We start from the raw sequence: 27,136 nt of genomic DNA, 5'->3' as shown, positions 1-27,136 counted from the left end.
CTAATACATAATTACATACAATTACAACTTTAAGAAATTAATTTAATGAAACTTTGTATATCTGTATCATGTCTCATAAGAAACCTTTAACACTGCTCTCCATTTAAACTCATGTTTTTACATGTATACATTACTTTGCAATTTTAACCTGAATCCTTTGAATTCATAGTTAGATGGTAGATCCTTGGCTTGAAATACAAAATGGAATAAAAAATTTAATTTGGTTTCATTGTATTTTCAAGCCCAGTTTCCAAACATGGAAATAAATGCTCGGGTCAGGGTGAAAAAATGTATAAAACTTTTAAAAATATACCGTCAAGGTGATGCCATCTTTCCTAATTATGTCATGAGAATACTTTTACTATTATATCGTTCTTCATTCCAATAATATCATAAAGAGCATATAAAGACCAAAACGTAGAATTCTTATCAAATTAGATCATTAAGTAAATACTAAAACCACTTAAAGTGATGTTCTAACAGCCATCTAATGTGTTTCCTATCTTCTCCATACTGGATTTAATTAAAAAAAATAAATAAGTGGAGGGAATTATTTTAAAACAATAGTTTTTTTTATCCATGGAAAGTTCTATTTCCTTACAAATTTAGGTCTTTGTTTCATGAGAATAACTGGGCTGTTTTCTAGTAGTGTTCAGTTAAACTACGGTTGGCTCTGAACAGGGACTGCAGCAAACTCTGTTGACAAGCCAATGTCCTCTCTAAAATGAATTGTATTCATCCACACTGGTTTGTCTTCTCAGATTTTGATTAGGACATAGGAGCAAGTGTACCGAAAAACAGTCTTTAAAGGCTCCAACCCCGTAGACTTCGTAAGAATCTCAGAGAAAAACAGAAATCTTGAACAACTTCTAGGTATCTTTATTAAAAATTCACCAGTTCAGACAATTAATATTCAAGAATTCTGAGCCTTAAGTAATCAACCTAGAAATATATTTTGCAAAACACAATGAAGCTTGTTTATAATTATACGGTAAAAATATTTCAGTTATATTATGTCATTATACTATTATATAAACTTAGTATATTATAACCTTACCTAAAATAATGATCTGAAACTGTGGTATCTAAGTAAATTAAAATGTCTGAAAGTGATATAAGACATTTGAGACATTATTTTTGCCAGTAACACAATTATACAGAAGTCTCATTTTTAAAAAAGGAGTTACAATTGTTAAAATATGGTTAAGAAGACTGTGGGGCTTATTAATTTTCTAATTGCAATTTGGTAATTAAATATGCATCCACACTTACATATATATTTCAAAAATTTTAGTTTGTTGACCTAATAAGTCCCTGCAATATTTTTGTGAGATACTGTTTAGGACATTTTTATTTAACATTGTCAGAATATGCTTCACTTTAAGACATATAACATACCTAACGGGGGACTCTGTGGACAGAGTTAACTATTACAGTAACTAATAAGTTGAAATAACTTTGTTAGCAGCTTCCTTTAGATTGACCCCTTTTATAAACAGAAACCAATTCAATTCCATTACAGGAGAAATCCAACCGGTCAAAAAATATATTATTATGCACATATTTTTAAATGAGTGTTTACCAAACTGATGGGTAAATACAGAAAAAGGTCTTTTCCAATGGTACAGAATGAAAATGATATAAAAAAACTGCAACTCTAATTTTCTTACCTGTATTCATCAATAATGCTTTTAAAACTCCATTACAAACATTTCCTAAGATAGAGTGTGCTTCATCTTTATCTGAAAAACATCTAAGGAAGACAGAATAAGTGAAGGAGCAAATGAGGTCAGATACACCTACTCACCAGCCAGGAGTTTAAAATTCATAGATAGGCTTGTTAAGTGTCTTTATTGATTATTCAATACTGTAAAATTTTTCTCCACTTCCTCAATTTAGGCAGAAATCTTAACACAATCTTGGAGAAAACCCTCTCTAAATTATCTATAACCCGCTTAGTGAAGACTAAGGATGTATTAACTTAATTGTCCATTTATCTTTCTATCTATCTCTATTCAGGGCAAGTCACACTGTTCATGGTTTGTAAGGGGAAAAAAGGTAACCCTTAAAGGGATGTCTCGGTGCTTCCTGATTTCTCCACATCTAGCTCCAAGATGAAATGGAGCCAGGACGTGGACTCCACCTGCATTGCTAATGCCTGCACAGCCACCACTAACTGCCCAACAGAAGGGGCCAGGAGTCTGTTAGATATACCCATCATGTTTTGTGTGTGAGCTACCTAAAAGCTTCGTCTTCCCAAGTAACAGGGATATAAACTGCTGAACAAAATCCACAGTGGCAATTTCAGGCAGTGGTGAAGAGTAGACCTAGGTAGGAGACCAGGAAGGGGGTGAAGGTTGACTTGCTTTAAATAGGTACTTGAATAAATTTCACCTTGTGTAAGTCATACAGGTGAGGCATTTTCTCCACCATTTTCATTAATGTAATGTTAATCCTGGCTCCTGAATATGATGAAAATATGCAACTTAATTTTTATGCACATATTTTCCTCTGTAAAATATGTATGTAAAAATATATGGGAACTTTCTCTGCATTAACTATGCATAGCGACCCTTTCTCCCAACCTAAACTCTCAATTCTTAATAGTAGTGTACATGTATCAGTATTTAAATGAATATGTATTTACTTACTTTTTTGGAACACTAGAGTGGAGGAACGTTTAGTATCTGTATCGCTTCCAATTATAATGACTAATATCCTGATAATCGCTCATAATCAGCTGGTTTTCGTTGTAGTTCTACTTTGCGGGGATCTCCTAGGCAGACGGGTGAGAAGCTGGGAGACACCTTGTGGCCTGCTGGGCAGGACCAATCCTGCCTGTCTCTCCATGCTTTACTATTGATCTCTACTGCAGGGTCCACTTTGAACCTAAGCTTTAGGGAAATGAAGGGGAAGGACAGATTCACTTCCTGGTGAGCCAGGTCACACACCCACTGACTCTGCGGAATTAAATTGAGATTCCTCCCAGATAGGGAAATCTAAACAAGCCTTTGATGCCACTACAGTGAGAGTGAAAACATTTTTGGAACTAGATAAAGGACCAGGGGAAATGGTGGAAGAAATTTTGACTCATTTTTTTTAGGAGCCTCTTTTTTATCTCCAGGCGACACAGCAGGAGGGCAACAGGATTTGGACTTGAGAAAATTAATTAATTTTTTTTTAATTGCATTGATAAGATATTATTTTCTCGTGGGACAAATCACGCTGTCCTTTTCCTTCCTAATACTTACACAGGTCGAGCTTTATGCCAATTTAGTGTTTAATTGCCTATCCTAGCTCCATGTCTGTACAGTAAGCTCCACCAAGGCAGTGTCTCTGTATTCCCAGCTCTAAGCTCCCTTGTGGGATTTAAGAGAATCTCCGTGCAGGTCTTAGTCCCCTAGGGCTGCTGTTAGAACGTACGACAACCAGGTGGCTTAAGACAACAGCAGTTTAATATCTTACACGTCTGGGCCCTAGAGGTCTGAAATCAAGGTGCCAGCAGGGCCACCTGCTTCCTCTGAAGTCTGTAGAGAACCCTTTTCTCGATGCCCTTCTCCTGGCTTCTGAGGGTGGCTTGCCAGCAACCCATGCCATTTCCCGCCACACTTAACTGAAGTAATGCCTTGAAGAGCTCTTACTTACAATGGATCCATACCCACCAGAAGGCAGACCAACCTGGGGTACACAAGTCCATCCATCTCAGATTTGAACATATCATTTTGGGGACACCATTCAATCTATTACAATACATAGTTGTCGAAAAAGTGAATAACTGGATATTTGCAATACACAGAAAACTCATATCAAGGATAACTGCCTTGTTCAATGTGATATGGCTATTAAGTGTAATAATGAATATCAGAAGTATATGACCTGCCAAGAAGTTCCCCACTCCATTTCTTGTGTCTTTTAGGAAGTGGGTGCCATATTTTTGTTTTGTTTTGTAATGGGATGGATATTACTATATATTAGGTGGTAATATGATGGTGAAAGTCAACTTCAAAAGCAAGAGAAAAATCATGGAGCTATGAACCTAAAACAAACTAACTTCAATTTAGTCTTACTGTATTTCAGTCTAATTGCTTCAATATGTTTATTACTAAATAGTTTTCTGTATATTCTTCACTTATTTATCAATCAACTGATTATTATCTATTATGTATCAGAATATGAGCTAGGCAATGGGGATTAACGAAAGGAAGTTTGGATGTTGTACATGGGTTTGGGGGAGTGGTGGCAAGACTGCCCCTGATTTTCGAGAGCTGGCATTCTAATAGCAAAGAATAGTTGGCAAGTAAGGATAGCCTTGTGGTAACTGAGACAGATCAGGGTCACCTAGAGTAGTGTGGGCTTAACTTTGTCTGAAGTAACTACGAAAGACTTAAAGGCAGCAGTGACATATGAGTGGAGTTTTGAAGGTAGAGACAAATTCACTATGGCTGCAAAGTAGAAAAACAATATTTGAGCTTTCTGTGCTCAAAAAGGAACAAAATGAAGTTTGGAGAGAAGAGAAAGTATGGCATCTTCAGGTGACAACAGCACAATACGTGGCCCCATTTTACAGATTATGTGTCAATATATTCCTGGCTCTGACCTCACATAAATGGAAGCTCCCAGTGACAAGTTGATTTTCTAGGTTACAAACCCAGACCCCAGGATCTGAACCCTACATCTTTGTAATTATTCTGTGCAGTCTCCAAATTGTGTCCCACAGTCCAAGACTCAGGGCTGAGTCAATCTGGTTTTCACTGCTATATTTTCTATCTTTGAAATCAATATTCAGACTGTTGGAGAAAAATGGCACTTACTGGGGGCATGGGGACTGATATGACCACAGGCAAAGAAAGAATTTATTGGGAAGCTCTCCCAACAGAGGGGGTCTGGAGACCAGACTTCAGCTCCCCCACCAGCATGGTGGCGGTCTGAAGAGAGACTTCAGCCCACTCCTGGAAGGGGGGACTTGAATTTACACAGAACTTTCCTAGGTGGGGAAATGACGGTTGGTGGGAGGGGGCTGGGGGTCGGGGTGAAGTGCAGGGACCAATAGGAAGCCCTAGAGGTGTAACTTTCTCCTGATTGTGACGAGAAGGTAGTGGGTTAGGGAGTTACCCTTTCTTGGAATGCTGCAGGCGCAGATGTTTCTTTGGTCTGTAGGAGTTTTATCTCCCTCTGAAATGTAGATAGGGAAGGGTTCCATTTCCCTTTACTCCTGTCTCTATGTGGTTTCTTCATTTAACCTGTGGAGAAGTGCCGTGCCCTTGGACGGGGAGGCTTATGGGGGATGGGGTTAGCCTTTCCCCAGTGCATATCAGGGGAAACTGCGCTACAGCTTGTTAATTATTGGAACCCTCTAACACAGATGTACAATTTACTTAGCAAAATATCATACACTGCCTCTTGCTATTGCATGAGAACTTATTTAGAATTGCTATTAAACATTCATTTTTTTAATCTTTCTATTGATTTGGGCCTGCTCACTCCAGCTAAACTGTATACTTTTGCAGCAATTCTCTGAATGTGCCAGAAGGGTCACAAAGTAGACACTCATACAAAATCTGTTGGCTTTTGACTTGATTTCAAGTCTACTTGTCTATGGTTTTAATGCAGTAGGCCAGTATCTCAAGAATGCATTTCAGATTATTCTACTAATTGATGATCATATTTTTCTGCATATTTGAAATAATTGCCAAAGCAGCATTGAATATGAACTTCTTAAGTAAAATAATAATGGACTGATTAGGTATTGTGATTATTCACATAATTGAAATCTTCACGAGATGTGAAGGCGCTTCAGTAAAACACCACTTTTATGATTTCATCTCGTTTCTTCAGCTATAAATCTGCAAAGAATTTTTAATGTCTTTGTTTCCAGGCAAACAGATTTAGATGCTGTTCTTTTAGAAAGCCTAAATAGGTTTTAGACATAGACTTAAAAAAGTTTGCCGTTATATATTTATGCCTAATTTTCACAAAATCCATTGCATTGGATTGACATACATCAAAGTGGGCTTTAGCTCAGTCACAGGTGATAACTGCATAAGGACGATGATCATTTTTGAATCAGATGGAAATGACTTTATCCTGAAGTGATTAGAAGTATAATTCTTCTCAGGTTTTAAGACTCTAGAGGAATAGTTTAGTTTCTGAGAAACATTGCACAAATATTTCTTATATGGAAAAGTTTGGCGTACAGGACTGTAGAGATTTAGAAGTAGTAAATTCTTTCATTTCTTATTCTTTCTCTCTCTCTCTTCTTTCAACTGTATCCTCCTAAAGCTGACTCTATTCATCTTAACTTTTCTTTGCTTCCTCTTCAGCTCCTTGTGGATATAATGTAACATCTCAGAATGGTACTATTTATTCCCCGGGATTTCCAGATGAGTATCCAATTCTGAAGGATTGCATTTGGCTTGTCACTGTGCCTCAGGGTCATGGAGTTTACATCAACTTTACCTTGTTACAGACGGAAGCTGTGAATGATTACATTGCTGTTTGGTATGTGAAACTCTCAAGTAAAAACAAATCTACAATCGTGAAAGATTACTCTGACGTTATGGCAATTATTTGTCAGATTATATATTTAGAAATGAAGTAGTTCGATGTATACTGGAAAGAAATTTACTAATGAAATCCAGAGATACAGGGAATAAATATCATGTAATACATTTGGGTCTTGCTGAATGGTAGATACATTCAGGATTACTTTACTTTATCACAGTATGAGACTATCCCATGATTATTTTGTAATGCATTTTAAGTTCAATTTCTTTTTCTAAAAGTTAACGTGACCCTTTAACTTCGTAAGAATTTGATGCTTCTAGAAATATTGAGGTAAAAATTACTGTTAACCTTCTTTCCATCCTTTATAAAAGTTACAGACCTTCCTTTCTCTATCATATATGGGAAATGGTACTGAACTCAGGGCCAGGAGATGAAAATTTATTCTGATTAGGCATGCACCTTGGTTAAGTAACGAACTCTCCATGACTAAATATTCACATCTGTGGGCATTACTACACCTGCCTTTGTGGAGAGAAGAGTTTATGGGGGACCTAGGAAATGACAATACTCCCATGACACAGCTGTGATAGAGAGATACAGCATGCTGCTGGGGCGCTAGGAGGAGCGGGGTACACGACTCAGATTTGAACACTTCAAATGCATGAGCTTTGGAAAAACTGTAATAAAAACTGAAGGAGGGGAAGTAGAAATGGCTCCATGGATAGAGCATCCGTCTGCCATATGGAGGGTCCAGGGTTCTATACCCAGGGCCTCCTGACCCATGTGGAGCTGGCCCATGCACAGTGCTGCCATGCTCAAGGAGTGCCCTGCCACGCAGGGGTGCCCGCACATAAGGGAGGCCCATGTGCCAGGAGTGCACCCCTCAAGGAGAACCGCCCCATGTGAAAAAAGCACAGCCCACCCAGGAGTGGCGCTGCACACACGGAGAGCTGACACAGCAAGATGATGCAATAAAAAAGATACAGTTTCCCAGTGTTCACTGATAATACAAGCGGACACAGAAGAACACACAGCAAATGGACACAGAGAGCAGACAACAGGGGGGAGGGGGGAGAAATAAATAAAATGAATCTTTAAAAAAACAAACAAACAAACTGAAGGAGCAGGGAGTGGAGTTGGCTCAAGTGGTTGAGCTCCTGCTTCCTAAATGGGAAGTCCTGACTTCAATTCCTGGTGCCTCCTGAAAACAAAAGAAACAAACAACAAGCAAACAAATGAAAAAAATAACCTCAAGCTCATGTGTCTCAGTGGTTGAATACGGGCTTCCCACTTCTAAGTCCCGGGTTCAATCCCTGGCCCTGGTACCTCAGATAATAATAATAATAAAATAAAAGGAGTAATGACGGTTAACAAGGCAGCTCGTGTGTGTGTGTGTGTGTGTGTGTGTGTGTGTGCACAAGTGTGTGTTTGGGGGAAATCTGTAAAGGTCAGAGTTGTTGTGGTTATTGGAAGACCTACATGGTAAATTCAAGAAACCAAAAGACATCATGTACGGTGTGACTCAACTTTTATGAGTCCCAGAGAAAGAACAAGAAGAGGTGATCTGGCAAAGATAAGCAGGGACATATAATATTGGGCCTTATAAATTAGGTTAAGGATTTTGCATTTTATGCTAAGGGCAATGAAGATCCACTTAAGAGTTTTAAGCAGGAGAGTTATAAAACTGACCAGATTTCAGATGCAGAACAACCAGTCTCCTTTTGTGGAGAATGCATTAGCTCGGGGCAAGAATGGAGGCAGGCTTTTGGGGCTATCGAAATTAATTTTGGAGTGAGTTGATAATGACCTCCACTTGTAGTTATGAGAATGAGGAGAAATGAACTTGAAATATTAACCATTTGAGACTGCTGTTTCAAAGGGAAAACAAAGGAACAACAGTATGATCTAGGCAATTTCACATGGATTTACCTATGTATTTAGAAGGTAGAATCAGAATGTCTTGATAACCCCATGTGGAATGACTATTTTCAGAACCTCAATGAAAGAAAAAGTCCTAAGTAATCAATTTTGTGGCCATTGAACATCTTGCTATGTTAAACATAGTACCCAGAGGATGATTACATTTTATTCCATTTTAAAAAATATTTCACTGCAGTAGTAAAATTTCCATATATCTCTCTTGTAATTAAATAGATGCCATTGAATTTAGATTTTAAAATGAGAAAATTTGAAAGAGAGCTAATAAATGGTATTGCAGTGACTCAGATAAACGTGACTGTGTTTCTGAAATTCCTCTGAAAAGGTCGGCCTTGGAGTTAAGGGATGTGTCTGCTCTCCTCTTCTAGGTTCAAGGCCAATGCTGGCACCTGCAGCAGGAGGGACGGACTATCTGCTTTTACTAACTAATGGGCCCACTGTAAGGAGAAAACAGATTGTTAGTTTAAGCTGTAATTTAGCAGCTTTCTGTTCAGACTACCCTTTCTCTTTCCAGGGATGGTCCTGATCAGAATTCACCTCAGCTGGGCGTTTTCAGTGGGAATACAGCCCTGGAAACCGCATATAGTTCAACCAATCAAGTCGTGCTCAAGTTTCACAGTGACTTTTCAAATGGAGGTTTCTTTGTCCTCAATTTTCACGGTCAGTTTGTTATCACTCCACTGATGAAGATGGAGAAATTCAATTTGGTTTTTCTTGTAGTTGATATATGCCTTATTTTTATCTAAATTCCCTTGACTGCTGCCTACAGCCTGATAGAATTTTCTAGCAACTGTTGCCAGGGTTTCCTGTGATCTTGTTTGCTTAGCGATATCATTATTACTTCACATCTTATCAAGCAGTATTGTGCAATAAGTATTGAAGTCATTCTAAGAACGTCTAAAAGAAACTCTGACATGAAGAGAAATACATTTGGTACCTTTTACAGATTTCCTCATGCATGTCTCCAGATGAAGACCTATACCAAATGCTATTCGAAAGCAAATCCCTAATTATTTTGAGAATGAACTCTAAACACTATGGGAAAAAATACTGTCCCTTATTTCTCTTTTGGCCACCCTTGGAAGTCCTTAGAAAAAGAAATAGAATGAGTCCTTATCAAACCTAAATGTAGATATAGAACCAGGCAATGGTTGAACCATTTCTTTCTCAGAATTCCAAACATATGTAAAGTTTTTATTAAATTTTGACTTTTTAAAAAGTTGTATACTTTGTTTCTTGGACTTCTGCTCTTCCTCGGCATTATATAATCTTTTGAGAATTTGAAACTTTTAGGGAGAATTTTATAAAACAATTTTAATGGTTTGCAAATGTATTACACTGAAAACTTTGAGCACTGCTTTCCATAATATTTGTTTAATCTGTAAATAACATTGCTGTCATTATTTTTTTCATAAACCATTTAGCATTTCAGCTCAAGAAGTGCCAGCCACCCCCAGCAGTGCCGCAGGCTGAAATACTTACTGAGGATGAGGATTTTGAGATAGGTAATATTTTCTTTATTAAAATATCATTAAACTCAACCTGACCTTTTTTATACCCACTCCCAACAACAATAGTTACTCAGACTAGTAAGTGGGAAAATTTGTCCTGGAAAAACATCCCTAAAGCAGCACTGGGGGTTATACATGAACAGAGGTCATGCATCAGATAGACACACATTGTTTTCATCTCCATAAATTTATTTTTTGCTGTTTGAATTTTCTTTCTGTTGGGTTGCATTTTAAATTCATATTTCTCTTTTGAATAAAATTTTCTTAGACAAATTTGAGCAATTATTTGTGTTTAGTTGGAGGAACGTGTACCTTGGGGAAGAACTTCATCCTTTATGGCTGAAATAATGATTAGTATGGAATTGACCTTTCATGATACTGGAATATAATTGATAGAATACATTTAATGATAATATTTAGAAATACTGATTTATCATTTTATAGTAATGATCTAATTCATTAAATAATCATTGGATTATATTTAAAAAAGCGTTGGTCTAAAAGCTTTTTTTATTGGTCTAAATTTAATCTCTGAGATATCCCTTTTTTTATATAGGTATAACTATAGTGACCAGAATTTCTTAATCGCAATTAGAAACACTTTGTCCTGTTGTCATACTATATATCAGACCATTTCTCAAACCATGTGACCCAAATTTTGCCATACTTATAAAGGCTGAGTTAATTGGAACATTGCGCTAGTTGTTCCAAGGTCATGGATTGGCCCTCTCTATCAATATGTTAAAACCATTCTATTCTGCAATATTAAATCCCAAGTATCTATTCCACTTTTTTTTTTTAATTTATATTTCGGAAATCAGAACATAAACACATCAGTCACAGCAAAAAAAAGTGCAACATAATTTCAGAACTGACAGTAGTTTAACATTAAGGTAGCAGTTTCATAAATGAAGAACTGAAAATGTTAATATTCTATTAAACAGATTAAAAATAAATACAGACAGTGGTTCTGAAATGGTTTATACATTGACTCAGTATCTTAAGTGGTCAAATATATTTAGTACATTTACACCAGTTGTCATAAAAACATAATTACCAAGTTTATTTTGTTGATTCTTTCAGGAGATTTTGTGAAGTACCAGTGCCATCCTGGTTACACTTTATCGGGGACTGACATTCTGACCTGTAAGCTAAGTTCCCAGTTGCAGTTTGAAGGTTCCCTCCCAACGTGTGAAGGTATGCATAGTTTGATACTAAAAATATACCTGTTCAACATGGGAACATTTATTACCTGTATTCATCTAAATTTGATCTCTATCTGAGTTAGGATCCCATTACAATTAAAACATTATGTTAACAGAATTACTAAATTACATTTTCTCCTGTAGCTAGCTGTAGAAAATAAATCAAAGCCACATCAAATAAGAAATCATGTTTTCCCCAACAATTTATTATTAAAAATTTAAAACAGACACTAAAGTTGAAAGACTCTTTAGAATAAATGCCCAGTCACATACCACCTAGCTCTGCCCATCATGCCTACTATCTGCTTCCTTTCTTGTGTCTATTCATCAGCCACCCTTCTTCCCTTCCAGTGATCCATTTATGTTTCTGAGGCATTTCAGGGTAAATTGCATGCATTGGTACACTTACCCCTAAGTACTCAAGAAGTGTATAATTTGCAAGTGTTTTTGATGCTAAATTTTTAAACAATGAAATATGCCTGTTGCACACAGTGAGATGCACACTTCTCATGTTTTTTAGTTGCAGTTAGATGACATAGATCATGGACAATAACATAGGCAATATACACTAACAGAACAAGAGTGGAGGCTGAATCCACCTATTCAGCTGATTAGAATATAAGCAGATCACTTTAAAATAGCTTTTAAAAGGTACCACTGGGGAGCCAGTGGAGCTCAGTGGTTGATTAACTGCTTCATAAGTACAAAGTCCTGGGTTCAAGTTCTGCTTCTACCTTAAAATAAAATAAAATATAAAATAAAATAAAATAAAATAAAATGACTGCTATCAAGTGGTATGGTACAGAAAAAGCCTTGAAAACATATAAATAAACTAAAATGGGTCAATATTAGTCAGGATTATTATTGGCTTGCCTATCAAAAAGGGTTTCAAATTAAATAGATTTTTTAATGACCTCAAAATACTGAAGTAAATTCAGTGCCTTTGAGGAAAGGAACCCTCCCCTATGTCAAGAACTCTGAATATTGTCATGCACTAGGGATAGTGACGCAGTGGGAAAGAGCCCAAAATCTAGGAAGCAAAGACCCAGAGTCTGCGTTTAGGCTCTCTCGGGTGACCTTGTGCAGAGCCCTAATGACCTTGGCATCATGTGTAAGAAGGGTACCATGTGTACGTTATTTCTAGGATTGCTGTAAAGACTCAGTGAAGTACTGTATGTTACATGCCTTTTCACATTTTAAGTGTCTGGTAGTGTTCATTATTTACCCGATTCAGGGCCATTTTCTTTGCATTTGCAATGGCGCCTGACCTGGCTTTGCAGGTGCACACATCTGTGGATTGCTTCCTTTCAAATGTCTGATCATTTATACCTTCTCATGATGTAATAAGGCGGAATCGTATATAGTGACCCCGATAGCAGGAAACAACTTTCACCATCTGAAGGAAATCTGATATGTACTTTGGAGTGAATTACTAGTAGATAATCTTAGATTATATATCCAAGATGAATTTAAATGAGAAATTGTATCTCTGTGAGTGCTGGTGGGTATGGTGACTACCACGCTGGAAGATGAGAGGCATCTTGGTCTACTCTGCAGACTCCTTAGACACAGGTGCACACAGGTACACAGTCCTTGAAATGCTCAGCCTCCTAATTGCCTCACTTTCTGTACATTGTTTACAGAGTCAGGAGTCCCAAGAAATTCTTTTGTTACAATAGCAATCAGGGATCTACTTACTGAATTTTCCCCCCCAGGGTGGGGGATGCCATTTTATATAAAAATGAACTGAGGCAAATCTCCAAACTTTTAAGGGACATTGAAATCAATTCACGGCCTGAAGTTTCTCAGAATAGACCAACTTAAATAAAGGCAGTGTTAGTTGATAAGTTAAGAAAAGCGTAAATACTTAACGTGCTGCTCTAAAACAGGGCATCACTCTTTATTACAGTGTCCTTCCCAGATTAACCTAGTTTTTATGTAAATGAAATTAATTCATAACAAACCAAGAGCAGAGTAAATCAGCACAGCATTAGCATAATTCTGTAAATTACCTCGGTTTTCACACACCTGCTGGGAGCTGTCCCACGCCCTCCTAAACTCATAGCCACTACTACATGGGATAATCTCTTATTTACAACCTAGGAGTAAATTCTTTAAAACATGAACTGAACATTTTCTTCGATGTCATTAAGTATCTCATTATTTAGAAAAGGAAATGGAGCACAGATACCTTCTAACAAATAGTTAAGCACTTGTGTGCTTAATTAAAATCCTTTAAGAACTGTTTCTATGATTTGTTCCATTTGATTGGGCTCAAGTGGGGGCCAATTGCCCAACAAATTCATGAGGAAAGATTGTCAGCTTTTAGTCACAATTCCTCAAATGCCGTAACCAAATTTTTAGAAGATCTGCTTGAAAATTATATTTGCGGGGAAATGATGGGAGTGCATTGCTCTCTTTAAATTTGCCTTATATCCAGTCAGTATTACCTTTAGATGTAATACCTATCCCAATTTAGAAAAAAACACGGAAAATATGACAAAAAGGCATTTCTGATGTTAAAGAAAGAGAAGTGCTTCAAAATGTACAGAGAAGTGATAACCGAGATTTGGAACGGAGGAAATGCCTGAAGTGTCCAGCAAAGAGGAAGCAACGCTGTCGCTTGCACTTAGGGTGTGTCTGGGGGAAATGATTTTAAATGTGCTGAAGACCTAAAGTAGGGGCAGATAGTCTTCAATGTCATTTTGGCTTCATCCTATAGACAATGATGATCCATCAATGATTTTGAGAAATGTAAGAGGATATTCTTTTTTTTTTTAATATAGAAACACAAACTTTAAATGAAAGAGAATCAGTGACCTTCTGATAATGATGATTCCTTTGGAAAGCAACAGAGGGAGGCCACAGGAAAATGGCAGTCTTGTGACAGCTTATTTCTGGGCTTGTGTGATAACAAACATCCATTTTTAAGTCATCCAAATGGCAGCTTTTTGTTTACAGGTTATTCTCAATTTTCATGATTCTCTTGTAGTGTGATAAATTTAAAAATTAATCTTAATAATATACAAATCCTAATGTTTGACTTATTAATTTTGGTGAGGGTCTGCAAGGTGCATTAAATGATAGGCTTTTGGATTTTATGCCAATTGTGCAGGGGTATTTTGACTCAAAGTACAAAATGAATGCATTATAGGTGCAGGTTCTTTTGGGATGTTTTTTTGACAGGAATCTCAAGCAGGCACTTCCTGTGGTGGGAGGTTCTGATAGTCCTTTTAGGAGACTCAGTGTATTTTTTTAATGTGTGATTGCTGTTAGAAAAATGAACAACATATCTGTAGGAAAGCCTGCAGTCATTTCAACCCTCCCCACTCTAAGTGGGTGTTGCTCCTAGCAACAGTTCATAGGCTGAACATGAAGGAATAGATAGATATGAAAGGAACAAGGGAAAGAAATGAATCAAAAACACCTGCTCATGGGGAAACATACTCAAAGTCATTAAAAATATATGTCTGAAAAAATATTGTTGTGTAAGAAAAACAATACAGATAATTTCACTTATATTTTCTCTTCTCTGCAAATCATTAACAGCATTTTCAAAATAGAAGGATTAAGAATAGCTTAAGATTTTGTTTCTGCTTTATAATCACTCCCCTACATTCAAACCCTAGAAAGTGTAATGGTTCTTCAGGTAGATTTTAGCAAATCAGTAGAATGCTTCCTATTTCCAGAAGGCTCAAAGTCCTAATTTCATCTAATAATTAAAAAAAAGTAAATAAAGCTACAATGATAAAACTACAGTCTTCGTATATACAAATAGGAGCAGATAGATTTGCTAAATATTTTCCTAAGTGTAATACCACAAAAAGAAATGTGCTCTGGTAGCATTCTTATGTCAGGAAAAAGGCAGGTGGTTTTCACCAGTGATGCCTCTGCCCATAAAGTGCTTTAGGTCTAAGGAAAACATTTACATGTATTTGATATTAATTATAACCCTGAGGAGTAGGTGTTATCGCCCTCAATTTACATCAGAGTACAAAAAAGCTCTGGCTCTTATTCCAGAGTCCACACAGGTCTGCGGGGTTTCAAAAACTGTAGGTCTTGCACAAGATATCCATAGATACAAGCCCTGGTTTAATTTTTATTTTCATTTTTTTATTGTTTTTGAAATATAAACAATGAATGGGCCTGATATCCTTTTAATGAGATTTTACCAGCATCACAGAAGAAGATATCATGTTTACTAAATTATTCCAGACTTTGTGAGTGTGTGTTAGGAGTATTTTTGCTCATCTTATTTGCCATCAATTTATAATTGTTAATATTTTAAAACCCTGACCTACAATGTGTATTTTTAAAAGGTTCATCTTTGTTCTTATGCCTAAACATTTTCTAAATTTTAAGACACATCCCAGTTAGAATACTAAGAGGAATGAAAGAAAATATTTAAAAAAATAATTTACTTTTACCAGATGTTAACTTGAATCAAAACGTTTTATAAGGTTGACTCAGCTGTTTGGGAGATAGCTTTATTTTTTAATGTATGTATTAATAATGCATATTTAGTTAATAGGAGACAACTCAAACTGTAAGACATATATCCTTTTGTAAATTTCTTTTTTCATTAAGGAAAAGCTGATCATTTAACTTTTTAAAATACTCTGTAAATAGTTTTGTTACACTTCAGTTTATGAACTGATGCCAATAATAGAAACAGTTTTCTCTTAATAGTGCTTTAAACTAATTCTGGAAGATATTTAAATTTAGCAATGAAAGAAAGTACTGGTTAAGGGAAGCCTGTTGGTGATTTTCTTTTTGCATATGCATACCTATATAAATAGTTGAGTGAGGAAAAAAGAAAGGAAAAGTGTGTTCACATCTTCAATACTTAGTGATTCATTCACAATAAATCTGTCTGTTAGACACTGCTAATTCCACTTTATATAGAAGAAAACTAAGGTATCAAAGGGGTTGAGTCCAGGTCTCTCTTATTCATTCTCTTATCAAATGAATTTTTACATCTAATTATTATAGGTCATTCACATTAGATTTTAGTATTCTAAGTATAATAAAAAACCAGAAATGAGTATAATTCTTCTATTATTATTTCATACAATGCCATAATATTTTTATGTTACCCTGAAACGGTGAGCGCTTACCTGGTAGTTGAGTTAGCAAAACCTGTGATCCTATGATTAATCCCACAATACACCTGGCCCCAAATTGAGGCATTTGGGTGAGGCAGTGGCCAAAGGTTTGTGCAAGCTCAGCTAGCTGTGCCTCAGGCTGCACGATACATGATGAAACTCATCTTTCCCATGTCATTCACAGAGGACAGATCAGCAGGAGCAGGCAGGTTGCTTCACCAGCTACCCCACTGCAGAGTATGCTTTCAGGTTCAGCATTGCTCCTTAATTCTGCAGCTAACTGAGGTTTTGTTGTTCCATGATTAGCTGAGTGACCTTGGGTCTGTGATGTAATCTCGTTAAACCTAGGCTTCCTTAGAGTTAAAATGGATCTCTCTCCTCTCTTCCCCCCTTCTCTCTCTCACACACTCGTATCTACGCATGTATGTACATGGATATATATGTATGCATTATGTATATGTATCATTGCCTTTTAAATCATAAGATAATACAAAAATATTAGCTAAATATTCAGTGTTGCTTTTCTGCTGGTTTGGCACCCTGTATTAAACTTGGTTAATAGTCAATAAGATTTTTCTTTTCTTTTTATGTGCTTGTTGTGTATATGGGATTAAATCTACGTTATTGGAGTTGGATTCATTTTGTCAAGAAAACCTTTTATCAGTACTTTTCTCTTTAGCGCAATGCCCAGCGAATGAAGTTCGTACAGAATCATCTGGAGTAATACTCAGTCCAGGATATCCAGGCAACTACTTTAACTCCCAGACATGCTCTTGGAGTATTAGAGTGGAACCAAACTATAATATTACCATCTTTGTGGATACATTTCAAAGTGAAAAGCAATTTGATGCACTGGAAGTATTTGATGGTAAGTTTCTTTAATCTTTGTGACCTGTACATAAAATAATAAAAGTGCTACTTGAATATTTTTAGTAACACATGGACTTGAATACATTCTTGCATTAAATTATGTTTCCCACCTAATAAATAATGAGTTCCTCTGGGAATTTTACATTCTTCGAGATTAAGTGGTATGTAAAACATTACCATACTATTGTCAATTTTGCAACTTTTCAAAAAATTAAAATGCTTAATGATCCATTCTGACATGTATTGAATTTATTTTAACCATTCTTTAATTCTTTAATGTGGGTATTTAGAATAGATGATCTCAAACATGTCTTCCTTTTCTTCTAAGTATTATATTGATTCGGTAGATATTTTAGGAAATTTAAGAGGATTAGGGATATTTTAATCAGCAGCAATGATTGTTTTACGAGAAATATGTAAAAATAATAGTTCACAGAGATTTCTAGATGGTATAATGCTAGAAGACTCTTTAATATACATTTGGAAAAATAAAAGTGAAATTTTTACTTAAAGAGATACTAATCCTGATTTTAGTGCTAGTTTTATAATTTTCTTATAGACTTTGAAAGAACATTTTAATACAATTAAGTTAGGCTTAAAAATAATATGTGGTTATGGTTGAATTGTTAATTTCAAACGGAACTGAACTTAATAGCATTCTTTGAATAGAAGCATCATTGGAGATCAGAAATTAGACCAAGATACAATTACTGCTGTTCATAATAACAGGGTTTTCATATGCTGATGATTTGTCATTGCATTCAGACAAATAAACCATCAATTCAGTGAAAAACTGTAATTGATTCTATGTGTGCTTGTATTTTACTGACTTGATAAATTATTAGTCAAATTGCCTGTAAGATTAGACACCACATAAATCAGTTTATTTCCAAAATGAACTACTAAATTGAAATTAAATTCACATTTATTAATATATACATAGAAATAGAGGGCTAAGGAAAAATATTATTAACTTTGGGAGTTTTTAAAAATATAAGTTTACGTTAAAACAGACATACTCTAGTGAACATTTGCACCTTAGTCTTTTGGAAGCATAGAAGTGATTCATTAGCCAAGTGTGAATAGCATGTGTACCAATGTGAAGGAAGATGCCAGACAGATGTTATTCTGGAGCTATTAGGTGTCATAAAAAATAAAAAATGAAAAAATCTATCTATATTCATCTTTTTTCTCTATCTATGTCTTTAACTTGTGCATGTTCTTTTGTTTCACATTAGTTGAATTGGAATCGCGCTGGCAGTAGTACTGTCTCTTAATTTCATGGGTAAAATCATTATCAATAACTTATGCACTAATTGCATATAGTCTGATTTCCTTAAAACGTGGAGATATCCCTACCATTTAAAACAACGAAGTTGACAATGGAGACAATCTCATACCAGTTGCTGTCAAAATTATCAGAGATCTATGACTAGGTTCATTCTAGTCTCAAAGATTTTTCTATAAAATGAAAGGTCAGAGTTTTAAATGAATTTTTTTTAAGCAGTGGCATTTTTGTTGTAGTAAATGTCATGTTCATTGCATCTTATTTTTTTGTAAGTCAGAGGCTCTTTTATGGCTCATAAGTTGACTGAAAACATGCTGAATGTATTGATTTTAAACTTTATTAGCCCAGGAGAATATTATTCTCCATAGCTCAAGTAGTAGATATTCTGCAATTTTTAAAAATAGTATTTTAAGCATTATGGAATTCAGTTTATTCAGAAAAAAAATGTCAAAATAAAGATTGTGGCGTTCACTGTTAAAATATTTACTATTTCCCATCTTGGTAAAACCAACTGCTACTCTCCGTTGTGGTCATGCTACTTTTCTATGGATGTGAATTTTTAAAGACTATTCCTGTTAGAAAGATTTTAGGGAAAGAGATCAGATGGAATAGGCTGAAAGGATTAGAAGTTAGTTTAAGAACTCTCAAAACTTTTCTCTTGAGGTCTGTCATCAAAAATGACATCTTAAAAATATCAAAAGTTCAGGTTAATTTCCCAGTGGCATTTCACCTTAGAATATATATTATCTCATAAAACAAACAAGCAGAAAACATCTTTGTCTTCTTCAATTATAAAATACCATTATCCTCTTATAACACATCTTCTAAGAAATTTATTCTTGACAGTCTTTTACAATAAGATGTAATATTTCTCTGACTTTCCTTTGCTCTAACTAGATTGAATATTTCCTTTCTCAACTATAATATACTAGTTTTAAGTAGAAAAATCATTCGGCCTGCTCTAGTTGTGAGTTATACAATGAATGATGTTTGGGTTTCCCAATATCTTTGCATGAATGAAAATTTGGTATGTAACTTTCAAAGATATGGTTTGCTTAAGTAGATATAATTTTTATTAGGAAAGCAATGATGGCCCTATTCTCCTACTCTATAATGCGTATTCTAAGAATATACTGTGGTACAAGAAAAAGCATTAAAGCTTTTAAGACTATGAGATAAGGTTGAACTCACTAACAGGTAATGTTTAGCTCAGACTGAAAGAATCAATGCAACTTTCATATTCAATAAAGCCATTTATCTCAATAACTAGTATTTAGTTATGTTGATGATCTTATCTCCAAGAACAAGAAGGATGCTATTTGACTACATACTGCAGCTGCTTATTAACTACATATTAAATAGTAATTTTATTTTATACTTTTGGAAATATTTCAAATATAGAGAAAGGTAAAAAATGAAAAAAAATATAATTATTGATTCATTACTCAGATATACTGAATTTTAAGATTTTAATAAATTTACTCTAGACTCTGTGTCTTCCAAGCAGTAAAACATACAGATAAGTTTAGAGGTTCCTCCCACATCCAATTCTCCTCCTCCCCTCTCCTGGAAGAAATTATTACCCTGAAGTAGGAGTTGTGTATATCATTCCTAAACATGGTTTTGTAATTTTTTTTCTCTCTCTCTTACTTTGTTCTCTCTCTCTCTTCTCTCTCCTTAATCTATTCATTTATCATCCATCTATTTATCTATCTTATCATCTATTATCAATGATCATTTCTCTCCCAATCATCTGTCTTCCTATCATCTGTCTGTCTGTCTATCTATCTATCATCTTCTACTTAGTTACAAACACACATGGTCATTCTTTTGAAATTTTGCATAAATGCTGTCATATATTTATCTACAAATTGATATTATTTTTAGTCATCAATATGCTACAAAGACTCACCCATGCTAATACATGTATATATAGTAGATTAATTTTAAGTGCTGTGTAGAATTCTTTTTCATGGCACTTTTACTTTTTTCATTCCAAACTTCTGGATTTGATTCACATTTGTCTATGAGAAACAATGTGACAGTAAATAATTTTTCTATACAAATAACTCTTGTGCACATGTGCTCACGTTTATATCTGCTTTTACTTGGATATTAACAAATTGCTCTCCAGAGTGACTATGCTAATTTACATTCCATTAATACTGAATGAAAGTCTCCATTTCCCCACATCCATACAATATTACGAATACTAATGATAATAACAATTGCTTTCATTATGTAATCACTCTTTTTTGGAGTTTTTTAATGAGCAAGTTTCATTTGATTGAAGTATTATGTTTCTAGTAGCATATACACCTAAAATTACTTTTATGGTTCGGTTTTTTTGTAAAGAATATATTTGGTGCTATAGATTTTTATAAGAAAATATATTTGCTATTCATTAATAATTCTTTATCCTCTTTGGAAACAAATATCTTGATATTGTATATTTTTACTCCAATTATATCAAAAGCCAAAAGTATTGTCTGTATTTTGTGGATGCTAACTCATATCTGTACCTTTTGTTCTTTTGTTTCATTTAGGTTCTTCTGGACAAAGTCCTCTGTTAGTTGTCTTAAGTGGGAACCATACTGAACAATTGAACTTTACAAGCAAGAATAATCAGTTATATCTTCGTTGGTCCACTGATCATGCAACTAGTAAAAAAGGATTCAAGATTCGTTATGCTGGTTAGTAAATGAGATTTAAATTTAATCTAAAAGTGTTTTTGATTCATGTAATCTGTATTAAATAAAGATTTTCAGTAGAAATATATAATTCAAGCCTAATTTCTGAAGATTAATAATTAATTGCAATGGAAATAATATCATAAATTAATCTAAGTGATTAGGAAAAACAGACTATTCATAGGTTAATACTTTTTAAATGTATTGTTAAAGTTACAAACCAATGAATTATGTACCATGGAAATCAAAGACATTTCCCCAAAAATAAAATAAAATAATATTAAAATGTTTTTAAATGTTAAAAGAACAGAGTTAATCACATTGTTATTAATTTTACAAGTGATAATCTCTTGCTATTAACAGTGTGTCATTTAATCTTCCTTTCAATCATCTATCTTTATACATCTATATACAGAACATAGATATATAATAAATATATATAACCATTTAATATGTATGAATTTGTTAAGCAAAATGTAAATTATTTTCCTTTCTCCCATATATTTTCAACATTCTCCGCCAGTAGCTCTTTATATTAATTGATTCAGCCAAAACTTTTATGATGTTAGATCTTTATATACTATTGTCACTATGATCTGGGCCAGACCTAATGTTTATACTTCCCTAGAAAAGCAGTAAGCAGACAATGTTAATTCCTGAAATATTTAAATTACTAAACTAGAATCTATAGTTTTCTCTGTACCTTACTCACCAATCTCACATGGTAATATTTGAGATATATTTTCCTAAGAAACATCCCCCTTTTACACATGTAATTAGACAGTGCGTCTTGGCAGAGGATTTCTTATTCCCGTATGAGTGTTTTACATCATCAGTGATGAAGAGCATCATGAAGGAGAAACCATAAGATTCAGCTCTCTTATGGCAGGCATCATAAAATGATGAAAAACCGTGAAAATTTTAAAAAGAATCTTGATGTGAGGACAGTTGGGTTGAAAGCCAGGTATCTTTTCCTCTGTAAAATTTAGTAAATAGACCCCAATATGATTTTTTTCCATCTTTTAAAGTAACCATTCAAAAAGCTTATCAATGAAGAGCTTGTAGCTGAAATTGCGTCCCTTAAAATGAGTTAAAAAGAACATTGGGATATTGGCTTTGCATTAATCAAATTCCTTATGCAGAAAAACAAAGAAATAATTGGACTTTTAGAATTGCTTAGATGTACTTCCAAAGTGCAAAATGGGCCATGCATGGAATATCCTCACAATCAAAATTTGTTGTTTTATATATGGTAAATATTTTAGTAGTCTGGTGAGATTATTTTGCTTTGTATTCTGGAAATAATGATTTCTTTGTCCTTCAAAGTATATTTTCATTCACCTTGGTACAAGAAGATTCTCTTTGTTCAACTTTATTTGAAGAGTAAGAAAATGAAGAACTTTGGAAAATAAGGCTATAAAGTTTTATATTTTGTCAGTGGTGACTTCTACATACTTCTTATATATGTCTTTTAAAAGATTTTCTCTTAAAATTCAGTGAGTGACTTCTGCCAGGAGTTCATTACCAGTAATTTGAGATCAGTGATTAAATGGAGCTATCCTGAAATATCCAGAAGTGGGCAAGGGAGCTGTAGTTCATAGTATGGATACATAATGCATCATGAACTTTTGTTTGCCTTACACATGTGAATTATTGGTCATCTAAGGATAAGAGAAATATAATTAATCACAATATATGAAAAACAAGCAAACACCCTGGTTTAAGTCAATGTAAAAACTGTGCTTTGTGAATCCTGAGTTAATTCCTTTCAATAATAGTCATAGTATATGCAAACTTCAATATTGGAAGAGTCCAAAATATAGACTGAGTTGGCATACAAACTGGAAAAAATCACAACATCGACCAGTTCCAGTATTCTCCCATCAGGACACCTGCTTGACTAATTTGCTCCTAAACCCTTGCTTTTCCAAGTTTATGGCCACAGAGAATAAGAGTTTGGCACTGGTCATCTTAACACAAACAGGAACTAAACAGGCAGGGCCCCATATTTTAATCGCCCCTTGCCTATTCTAGGCTCTGTTTCCTTCTCTGGGCCTTTTCGTGTCTTGCTCTAGTTGAGCTGGGAGGAAGAAGTATCTTGAGAGCCTGATGATAGAAGAAACATGGTAAATAGGAAAGAACTTTGACAGGGTTATTGGACTTCATAGAGTTAAGCAACCATCATGTAATAGATTATATCTCTTAAGAGACTCAACTATGTCATACAACCACCAGTGACACCCAAAGAAGTGGCAGGTCTCACTCCTCATTCACTTGTGTATTCACACTATCTCACGTGTCACTTGGGAGCAGGTATTCAGTCTGCTTATTTTCCCTGTTTTTCACTATTTTTTTATAGTTAGCACAATGATTCTGGGCAGTCAGGATGGCTGATTATACTCATACATTTTCTAAACTATTTCAGGTTCTGCAAAACTTAAAAGAATTTGTTCTATACAACTGGAGGTAGCAAATTACACGGCCAATGTAACAATGAGCTAAGAGCGTCTTATAATAGTGGATTTTAACTTAAGAAAAATCAGTTTCTCCCTCCACTCCCCACTGCTGCTTTTTGTTTTTTGTTTTTCAAAATGAAATGGTTCTTCAGAAAATCATTCCCATTGAAGATATTCTCCATGCTTCTCATAGAAACAAGGTTGATAATTCAATCCCAGCACAGAGACATTGCTTTTGGCCAATGCTATGATATGAACCCTCCAAAAATATTCTCCTGAATTTTTTTCTAAGAAAAGGTCAACGTTAAACATTCAGGCCTGTAGTTGTACACATGGAATCCCCGCAGGGAAGTGGTACATTTAAAACCTCTCTTTCAAAAGAAAACAAGAATTTCCAGCACTTCGCAACTTTCTCTTTTTAATTATTTTAATTCACCTGAAGAAAGTTCAAAGGATTTTATTCTGAAATGAAGTAGTCTTGTAAGGATAAAATGAGTTGCTTTCTTTACATATATAAATAAGTTGCAGAGCCTTTTAGCCATCAAAAGTTTATATTCTGTGTAGGTAATATCATGCTATTTTAACAAATGCCTGTCTCTAATTTTTTAAAGTCTCTCTACTATGGGAATGATTAAAACTATTGTAAGATTTTTATCGACTTGAAGCAGTACATTTTCTTCAAAGATATGTCTCACATGCCATGTGTCAAAAAGTAGCTTTATATCCACATTATTGTACAATTCACAAGGCCCACTTAAGAAAAACACAAAAAAAGTTAATGGCCTTGATTGCAAGCATGTTATAATCTTTGTTTCTTTTCACTTAATGATGCTTTCAAAAAAAAAATGTGGAGGATGTTTTGGTTTAAATATGATTGCCAGTGCAGTACTTCCTTATTTCTTATTCTGATGAATGTCAAGCTCATTTTAGTGGGTGAACAGCCTTAAATAAGTGTGTGTGTGGGGGGGGGGGGGGGGCATTAAATGTAATCCTTCTATGTACTTCTTTACAATATCTTACTCAGGATGAGTCTACCTTCACATAAATTACAACTGCAGGTACTCTAAATTACAAAGTTAGAGATTTGGCTCTTTGTTTTAGATTTTCTGGATGCTTTCTAGAGCAATATCAGTGCTCATTTCCCACCTTTACTAAATAGAGATATTCCATTTATATCACTCTGCCTATTTATGTGTATATGTATATATGTATGTTTGCATGTTTTTGTGTCTCCAGCACCTTACTGCAGTTTGACCCAAACCCTGAAGAATGGTGGCATTTTAAATAGGACCACAGGAACCGTTGGAAGTAAAGTACATTACTTTTGTAAGCCTGGCTATCGAATGATCGGCCACAGCAATGCAACTTGCAGGCGGAACCCAGTTGGCATGTACCAATGGGATTCTCTTCCTCCACTCTGCCAGGGTAAGAAATGTGCTTTTCAGCCCTAATCTTGAATGCAAATTACTGTTTTTATTATAATCACTCTCTTAAAATTAGGGAAGAGTGATTCCGGATAAAAGGTAAGAAAAAAATTGAATATTGGTTTATAAAAATATAAATTAAGCTTTCCACTGACCATGCAAACATTTCTGATGTTTCCACAAAGCTTGATGTATTTTTATAGCCTGAATTCAAAGAATGATGGAACATCCACTTGACGTTTGGTAGAGTTTTTCTAATACTTGTGCTTCATTTTTAAGTAAAAAGGTATCTTTGGATTCATATTAAAAAATAACTCTTGACAGTTGTATTAGTTTTAAAAAATCAATTACTAGAAATTCATTTTCCTTATTTTACTTTAAAAATCCACTCTTTAAGCTATAACTTCTATGTCTGATTTTCTTTTGATTATTTCAGTCTTGGGATTGATAAAGTTGATTTCAATATTTCATGCCTTATTTTGCATTTTATCTGTCAAATGCATGAAAATCAGGTTTTTAAATAAGGCATTTTAATTTTAATTATAAACCTGGAAGTCATGAAATTTTCATAGCTTTTTCTCTCCAGGTTTATATTCATAATGAAATTTATTGGTCTTTGAAAGCTAATCATGATTTATGGCTAGACTCTTGTATTGGCTTCCTTCATTCCAATTTTCATTAAATATTAGATTTTCTGGTATTAGATGTGATACTTATCACATTTATTATATACATCTGTAACCATAAGAAGTTAATAATATACTTAGCTTCTATTATTTACATTTTAGCTATAGAAAATCTTCTTTAATGTAAAGTAAACATAAAGATCCAAGAAGCTTGCTTCACTTGCAATGGTGATTTTTTTTCTTTTTCTGTTAAGAGAAAAAGTACTTCTAATTTCCTTTAAATGCTCTTGGAGTCACTGTTTAGAGCACAGAATCTATTGCTGAATGGAGCCTGCCTTGAGCTCAGAGAGCAGCCTTGTGAGCTATGCCTCACTGCGATCGGAGTGCCACTTACAAAGTAATGACAAAAACAGTAACCTAGGCAAGGTCAAGGGATTGGGGTGGTACTGGCAAGAGTACGTGAAATCATGATTTCTGGAGACTGAGTTACGAAATATAGCCTAAATGGAATATACTCTCAATGTAGAAACACAAAAAGATATTAGAAAAGAGACCTTCATGTGTTGAGAGAGAGACAACATGAAAGGTGATACTCTGGGCAGATATTTGTCTACCTTTCTGATGAGTGAGGAGGTCTGAAAATTGTTACCAAGATGGAGAAATGGCTGGTTTCAATGAGCAGATGAGAAAGAATAAAGGCATTTGCTGATAAGATTTTGACCTCTCTCTGCTTCTCCCATCCCTTCCAACAAAACTATTTAATGCCGAATTAAATGTCTCAAATAAATTGGTGCACTAAGTATCAGATTCTTCTGAAATCTTTACCGTTTTGGCTGTTAAATTCAAAGAGGATCAGTGAATCCTTCTGTGATTTGAACATTACTGAGCAGCAATGCCATTATGGGACATGGGCTATTAGACATTCTAGATCAAGGGTTCTTAATTAAAGGTCTATGGATCCCCAAAGGGTTCATGGAAAGATTTCAGGGAGTCTGCAAACTTGAATTGAAAATTCAAAAAACCAATCTTGGGGGGGACGCGTTGGTGAGGGTGTGACATATTTATTAAATAACACACAGTACAGGGTGGACTTATTATGATTTTTATTTTGATGTAGTATATTCTGAGTGCAGTGGACAACTGCCTGCAAAAGGGATGGTAAGGATGGCAGAGATAGTTTTATGACACTGCGGGAAAACTCAAATTTCTAAATATTTGCCAAAAATGACCATTTGAATAGATGTTGGACCATGTTAGGTTATCAGGTATTGAAGTTATGGGAAAGTTGTAAACATAATATTGAATAATCCTAAAATTTAATTAAAGACATGCAGATGTTGAGTGTCATAAAACTATCTGCTGCTGCATTCTGAGAAGGGGTCCATGGTTTTCACCTGACTGGCAAAGGGGTCCGTGGAACAAAAAACGTTAAAAACCCCTGTTCTAGATGAACAATTAGAATATCTTTTTTTTTTTAATTTCTTCTTGGAAATAAATAACTTTGTGATTTTGTTCTTAA

At 34.8% G+C, this 27,136-nt stretch overlaps 1 protein-coding gene across 1 annotated transcript in view; it reads left to right on the top strand.

Annotated features, from left to right (window-relative positions):
• The window catches only part of CSMD1 (CUB and Sushi multiple domains 1), a 2,093,507-nt gene that overhangs the window by 1,914,371 nt on the left and 152,000 nt on the right, over positions 1–27,136 (top strand). The window contains exons 43-49 of the mRNA XM_058288018.2: positions 6,321–6,498; positions 8,957–9,102; positions 9,867–9,947; positions 11,037–11,150; positions 16,943–17,131; positions 20,968–21,114; positions 24,804–24,992. Of these exons, the coding sequence (XP_058144001.1) occupies positions 6,321–6,498; positions 8,957–9,102; positions 9,867–9,947; positions 11,037–11,150; positions 16,943–17,131; positions 20,968–21,114; positions 24,804–24,992 (1,044 nt within the window). The remainder of the gene's footprint in view (positions 1–6,320; positions 6,499–8,956; positions 9,103–9,866; positions 9,948–11,036; positions 11,151–16,942; positions 17,132–20,967; positions 21,115–24,803; positions 24,993–27,136) is intronic.

The sequence above is a fragment of the Dasypus novemcinctus genome, chromosome 25 (genome assembly GCF_030445035.2).
Source record: "Dasypus novemcinctus isolate mDasNov1 chromosome 25, mDasNov1.1.hap2, whole genome shotgun sequence".
NCBI lineage: Eukaryota > Metazoa > Chordata > Mammalia > Cingulata > Dasypodidae > Dasypus > Dasypus novemcinctus.
Note: the sequence above shows the minus strand (reverse complement) of the source record. Positions and strands in the feature narration are given on the sequence as shown.